Source organism: Aristolochia californica, unplaced genomic scaffold (genome assembly GCF_029961685.1).
Source record: "Aristolochia californica isolate CCGP_79_NKW_82.1479 unplaced genomic scaffold, dmAriCali1.0.hap1 SCAF_13, whole genome shotgun sequence".
NCBI lineage: Eukaryota > Viridiplantae > Streptophyta > Magnoliopsida > Piperales > Aristolochiaceae > Aristolochia > Aristolochia californica.
Window position 1 is genome coordinate 26,347,394 of NW_027181804.1, and position 7,098 is coordinate 26,354,491.

The following is a 7,098-nucleotide window of genomic DNA, read 5'->3' on the forward strand; positions in this document are numbered from 1 at the left end:
CACTAATTGATCATCTACTTGCTGGTTTCTCTATTTTTCTTCTGATTCTTTAATTCATGTAAAAGTTAAAAACAAACCATTGGTGCATGTTTTCGCATAGAAGCAGACTTATCGCACAGACATAACTAATTTAGCTGCGTTGGCTTCTTCTAGACATGGGAGAGTAACCATCACAGATTCAGAATCTTAATGATATTGGCTTCTTAAAGACTCTGATCTGTTGAGCAAAGACAGGATATAATGATTCGAGCTCTACTACTGAAATTACAGCATACACTAGCAGATTTGTCTGGAATGGTTTCCCACTATGTGTTACAAGAATACTTCCTACACCTAAGTCCATATAAGCCTACTATGCCAAATTGGGAAGATAAAAGTCCAGTATCAGGTAACACAAGGATGTTCATCCCCAGGACTGAGAAATAGTGAAGGGGAGACCAGGTAGATGACCTCCACAGCACACATAAAGAGAGAGAGAAATGACTGCCCCCCTTTTCACTATAAGGATGGGGAGGCAACCTCACCATTTTAGCTTTAGACGCAGAGAGGGGTATAGACCCTCCTTTCCATCTTTCCATTGGCTCATAAGTGGTAGGTCCCCTCCACTTCCCTGAGTTCTACAGAATACATGGGAGGACAAAAACACCCCACCTCACTCAAACAAGGAAGTGGAAGGGGGGGCGGGGGTGTTGCCCACGTATTTTTAGTGTCTTCTGCCCCAATCTTTTTCTTGTATTTTATTCTAACTTTCAAAGATTTCGGGCACCCATTAATAGTTCTGTCAAAACAAAAAAAAAAACAAAAAAAAAGCAGCTGAAGATAGGTGTTTAGGAAGTCTTTTGTAACCTGTGTTTATTTTGGGCATACAAGAGACATTGACTGTAAGCTCAGTGGAGAACAACTGGGGCCGATTACAGGTATCCATAGTCACATTATACAAGCGGCCAAATAATAGTCAAGGATAGCAAATATCAATTGAAACCACTTTCTGGTAGTTAATAACCAACATTCATAAACCTAAGATAAGACAAACCAACAGTAGGATAGTACTATAAGCTGGAATAGGTGCACTTTAAACAACGCTAATTTTGAAGACAAAAAGACTTTTCAGAAGTAGATCCTAGTGTCAGCCATCACCAGCAAACCAAAGAGTCACAGTAAAAAACAAATGATTGGTTTCACGGACACATTTCCAGTGACTGTTCTTACATCTTTATATGTTCAAGACAGTTGAGAAAGTAATAAAATACAGAAAATGCTTCTACAATTACCAAACAAGAGTAACAAGTGATTATGACATAAATAGTAGACGTGACAAACATACAAACCTTGTGAAGAGGTATCCAATTCGTTACTCATTATACTAAAAAGAGAAAAAGAAAAAAAAAAGACTTACGGAATCCACTTGTTCTCTTACTCAAGATCTTTCTCGTCCAGGAGGTGACCTACACAAGATACAAAAAACAATGCTTCCGTTATAAAACACAAAAACCAACAAAAAGTGAAAAAATGAAAAGAAAAAGAAAGTTTGAACGGATAAACATTAACAAGCCAGCCAAACCAACCTGCTATACCTCTCATAACCTGGACTCTCAGTTCTGGCATAATCAGGACTGCCCTTTGACCTTACATCTCTGTCATATGTAGGGCCACCCTTGAGTTTTTCTGCTTTATTATAGTCAGGGCTGGCATCAGGTCTGTCAGCTTTGTCATAATCAGGACTTCCCTTGGACCTTTCTTCTCCATCATAACCAGGATCAACTATTTGCTTCTCCTCAATGTCATACTCGGGACTGCTCTTTGCCCTGTTCTCCCTACCATAGTTGGGACTGGCCTTTGTCCTTCCATCTCTATCAAAATCAGGACTCCCCTTAGGGCTGTTTCCTCTTCCATATTTCGGACTGCCCTTTTGCCTTTCATCCCTAGGATAACCTGGACTACCCTTGTGCCTCTCATCCCTTCCATAATCAGGTGTTCTCTTCCGAACTTCCTCTTTAGCAAAATCAGGGCTACGCTTATGCCTTTCTTCTCTGCCATATTCAGAGCTAGCTTTACGCCTCTCATCTCTGCCATTATCAGGACTGCCTTTATGCCTGTCATCTCTGCTGTAGTCAGGACTACCCTTAGACCTTCTATCTCTGCCATAATCAGGGCTACCCCTCGCCCTTCCTCCTTTGCCATAATCAGGGCTGCCTCTAGGCCTCTCACCACCCCTGCCATAATCAGGACTTCCCCTAGAATCAGGCCTTCTGTAGGGGCTGGGACCGCGGCCATAATCGGGACTAGACCGCTCGACTCTTCCATAAGGACTTCTAGAGCGGCCATGATCACGGCTTCTTCGCTCAGGAGACCTGGACCTATCCCTTCCTCTCCGACCAGGGCTATATCCATTTCTTCTCTCATCATCATCCCGAGCAGCATACTCGACAGATATCACACGATCCATCAACTTGCTGAATAATCAACAAAAATTTTAAAATGTTAATATGCAAGAGATGCTGATATAATGCATTTACCTATCCTAATTAAAGCCTTGAACTTCAACTTAACAACAAAATCAACTTAAGATGTAACAGACAGCTATAACAAATAAAATAAAAGAAAAAACCTCATGTTGGTAGCATCCAATGCTCTAGTGGCATCTTCCTGAGTCTCATACTGAATGAATGCGAAATTTCTTCGGATTCTCACATTCAATATCTTTCCATATGGTTCAAAGTGCCTCTCTAGGTCCCTTGCCCGAGTGTTGATTGAGTCAAAGTTTATGACAAACAACGTTTTAGTAGGTCTCAAATTTGCTGAAGATCTGGTACCACCTGGCCTTCGGATTCCACGTTCTTGCTGTCAAGGATACAATCCAAAGCCTTCATAAAAATCGATGGTCATGCTACTGAAAAACTACACAACCAAATGAACTAAAGTACCTTTGTCCATTCAACACGAAGCCGGCGCCCATGCCTGCCAAATTCCGTTCTATCCAGTGCTCGAATAGCATCCTCTGCATCCCTCTCATCCTCCATGTATACAAATGCAAACCCTATATAAACAAAAAATTAGTACTCAAAACCGCTTGAAATAAAGAGAAACCAGATCCTAATTAAAAATGAGAAAAAAAGAGTGAGTTAAAATCCTTCCTGTGAAAGGACATACTTGAGGACTGGAAAGCATTGATAGCCCTAAGAAATTACACAGAAGTTCTGTCAATGAAATAAGCACAATATCTAGCCATCTCTGTGAAAGCTAGAAACCAACTGACTTGAAATTTCAGAACAGACCTTTGCTGAACTAAATGAGGTCAAGGAACAATAATCCAAAAGTGGTGGGTGTCTCATGGTAGGACATCGAACAGATTGACGTTCTCCAGGTATGCTCCTCTGCCAGGCTGCAACCTCGGTATAGGGATGATATTGGAGGTGGGGCGAAAGGCATGAGGAATGAAAGGCAATTGTTATCTCTTGTGGAAAATGTAAGATGATGGATGCCATTGTGGATGAGATCAGCTCTGCTGAAAAACACAAGAAGATGATGAACAAGCTCAGGGCACGAGCAGAAAAGATAGTGCACAAGAGCCCCTCAGCCAGAAGAAGAGCAATGGATGCTCCGAGACATAGTCCTGCGGCAAAGAAATTGCTGAGTACAGGGGCTTACACTGCATAAAAGATACTGTTTTCTTAAACTTTATCCCGATTGCCCTGTATTTTTCTCAGGTAGATAGAACTCCTCACGCCACTGAAGAATGCAACTGAAGGTCCATGGCAGATTAAATTCGTTCACCTTGTTGGAGCAAGTATGTTCTCAATATGAAAATGGCATTGTCGGAGATGCATGTCCCAACATGTGGTGTCAGAGAGTTGGGGACAGTTTACGTATTAATTTTTCATCTATCAAGGATCACAGTAAGACAGTTATGCATCCCGTTTAACTTGTAACTTCCCATTCAAAGTATACTACCTGACAACCCAATAAGCATCTCTGTTGCACCTTGTCTGATGGCAGCTATTTTGGGCAAGTGATGAATAAAATTTGCTATAACTGTTGCACTGTTGCACTCATGAAGCATTCAAGAATTGTGCTTAAGAAGCTTCCAAAACAATTCGCTGATGCTCTCCAACTTTAGATACAGTTCCAGGGAATAATTCAACGTAATAAAAGAAAATCAAGTAGATGCATAAAACAAGAGGGTCATAATTCCAGATTGCTAAATCCTTGCACTTGCTAAATAAGGAAATGAGTAACGGAGATCTTTAGCAATATTTGAAAATTATATGCACTTACCTGACTTCATATCTACTCTGTCGACCCTTCCATATCTACTGAAGAGTCGCTCAAGATCTGATTGGCGAGCATCATACTCAAAATTACCACAAAAGATGGGCCTCATCATTTTCAACCACAGCAGACCTCTGAAAAGTTTTAGTGAACTTCAGCTGACAAAGTTAAAGAAATGATACATGAGTCTCAAACTGCTATTTATAAAATAAAAAAATAGTAATTCTGTATTGACATCAAAAGCAGAACATAAAACACATCTAAACTTTAGAATACGGATCCTTCTCAGGACTTATCAAAGTCATTGTACAGAAAAGAGCTCAACCAGAAGGAAGACTTTTTCATTGAACAAAGAGATCAATTTTTATTTAGGAAAATACAACATAATGGCAGTAAATATGTCAAATAACATTTCAAATTTTTTTTCTCAAATAACAATACAAAATTTTCTCAGATAAAATTAACCATTCAGAATTTTCTTTTTCTTTGCATAAATTAATTTTTCTCATTTTCAGAAAATGCACAACAACTGCAACAGAGAATTTGTTATTGAATAGGGCAACAGAGGAAAAATAGTATGAAACCACAGGGTACAGCTTCGAACAGCAATAAGTAAAAAGGTATCATTTTTCAATAGCACAAGTGTAAGCTCAGGTCAAGGACTCCCCAAAAATGAAAGAAACTAGAAAAAAAAATTACCAAGTAGGCATTTAGTCCACGTAGCAAGCCGAAGGCCTACTATAAGTTGGCTAGACAAAAGCAAGTGTAGCTATTGATCTAACTTCTTTCAGAACATTTATACAGCAAGCAAAGCAATCAAACTGCCAAAGTTATCATCAAGTATGTACATAATATTATGGATCTTCAAATATCATTAAAGTTATCATCCACAACTTTCAGCGCAAGAGGTAAATGCCAAGGTTCAAGAAATAAAGTAGGGAAATAGATCACATCGTAACCTGAATTTCTTTTATTTTACTGAGGCTCATAACCAAAAAATTAAATGAGATTTTCCACGCAAAACCAAGTTTTTTTTTTTCCCTTAGAGTACGAAAAGAACATTTTGAAACGAGATAACCAGAATAGCCTTGCACATAACCATCTCTTTCCGCAGACCTGTTTCATTTGTCAGGCATGGAGACCCGACTTAGCTCATTCAGAACCCAATTCTACGACTTCTACTATGAAAGAACCTTGTGCTTAACGGCCGTATCACAAACTAAGGTATTGCAAAATCGAGATTGAAAAAGGAAGAGCTCTATAAGGCGAAGATAATGATTGATCACCATTTCAAAAATGATATAAATAAAACGACTTTCTAGAAGAACTAAATCCCGACAAAGGATTATGAGGACCAATTCCCAAACCCTAAAAGAAACCGCCGCTGCAATAATCATTTTTCGAAGTAGCAGAAATAATGATCATCGCAAGTATATGTAACCAAAACAAAAAAAATTAAAAATACATTTTTTTAGAAATTTTAAAAATAAAATTTTTTTTGAGAAAATTTTAAAATAAATTTAACAAATCAAAAACAGAAGTAACAAACTTTTTCAGAAGCGACGAGACAATTAAGCAGCACAATTCACATCGACGATATCGGCCAAGAAATAAAAATAACGCAAACAAAATCTTCCCAAAACGCAACGAAAACACTCAGATCTCGTTACTCCTCAAATTCAACTCCATCAGTCAAGGACTAAAAGCAAAGATAGCGTTCATACCTCGGATCTCTACGAAATCTCCGCGCTGAAGACGAGGAAGCTAACGCTAAGCTAAGCGATACAGGGCCTTGAGAAAACCCTAGAACGCTAAAACCCTATCGGACAAGCTGAAGAAGAGGAAATCGACTGAAAATAACCTTCAGCTCACGACATCATTTTATACTATAAAGAGAACCAATCGGATTTTGCCACGTTTATACTTAGCCCCCCTTTTTTACAGTTTGACCCTTTTTTACAGTTTGACAGTTTGTCCTAAGAGTTCCTAGCGGCCATTAGCCATATAACAATAATTGAATGGTTAGGATAATTATAAATATGCCCAAAGTTGAAACACAATTAAATTTCAAATAAAACCTGGTAGAAACCATTATAAAGGGGTTTAATAATTATGGCAGTTATATGAGGGGGGGTTAGTGCCCCAAACTGGATTCTTGAAGATCAAGTCATGTCCAACATGAAGATCATGTCATGTCATGTACATGAAGATCAGGTAAGAATTTGTGTTAGTGTTGACGCCTCATGTACAGGAAAACAGTTTCCAGTGAATAGTGCCCAATTAGAAAAACATAAAAAATAAGAGAATCCCTAACCCTGTACAGTACACTTATAATTACAACATAATCCTTGAACCCTAAATTGGGTAAAACCATCATTATTACTACACGAGTAACTTATTTAATGTATAATTAAAATATATTAATATATTTATTAATTGAATTAGATATGTTATTGTGCATTAATACAGTAATTATGTGAAGCAATGAAATACGTACATGATTAATTATAATATAGTCTAAAAATAAATGTTTTAAGAGGAAAAATTGATTTAATCATAATTTTAATAAACTATATATTTGTACGTAATATTACCACTATTAAATCACTAATATAATACAATAAATAAAAAATAAATATAATGAGTAAATAAAGAATTATTATATTAAAAACGAAATATGCGTAGTATTAATTGATAATATATTTCCAAAAAATTAAAATTAATCAATTGATCAAATACATATTGTAATTATATTTTATTTATCAGGATTAAATATCTAGTTTAATATAGTAATAAAATTTAATAAATATAATATATAAATAAATATAC

At 37.2% G+C, this 7,098-nt stretch overlaps 1 protein-coding gene across 8 annotated transcripts; it reads right to left on the bottom strand.

Annotated features, from left to right (window-relative positions):
* Positions 1-1,158: 1,158 nt before the first annotated feature.
* On the bottom strand, positions 1,159-6,103 carry LOC137948075 (serine/arginine-rich splicing factor RS31-like). 8 transcript variants are annotated; one of them, XM_068794008.1, is made up of 6 exons: positions 5,994-6,103; positions 4,276-4,403; positions 2,925-3,037; positions 2,609-2,841; positions 1,566-2,453; positions 1,159-1,445 (listed from the first exon to the last, which is right to left on the bottom strand). In XM_068794008.1, the coding sequence occupies exons 2-6, from the start codon at positions 4,382-4,384 to the stop codon at positions 1,418-1,420; spliced, it is 1,371 nt and encodes a 456-aa protein (XP_068650109.1). In that variant the 5' UTR covers positions 4,385-4,403; positions 5,994-6,103; the 3' UTR covers positions 1,159-1,417. The 8 variants fall into 8 exon arrangements, with proteins under 8 accessions (XP_068650109.1, XP_068650110.1, XP_068650108.1 ...); XM_068794009.1 differs by having other exon boundaries at positions 1,575-2,453; positions 4,276-4,427; XM_068794007.1 differs by having other exon boundaries at positions 4,276-4,427.
* Between the last annotated feature and the right edge of the window lie 995 nt (positions 6,104-7,098).

Bases quoted from the DNA above. Each gene is read 5' to 3' on its own strand.
- LOC137948075 (XM_068794008.1), bottom strand. From the start codon at position 4,384: ATGATGAGGCCCATCTTTTGTGGTAATTTTGAGTATGATGCTCGCCAA. The intron at 3,038-4,275 runs GTAAGTGCATAT...TTGTTTATATAG, and splicing joins CAGAGTAGATATGAAGTCAG to GGTTTGCATTTGTATACATG. The intron at 2,842-2,924 runs GTACTTTAGTTC...TATCCTTGACAG, and splicing joins TTCGTGTTGAATGGACAAAG to CAAGAACGTGGAATCCGAAG.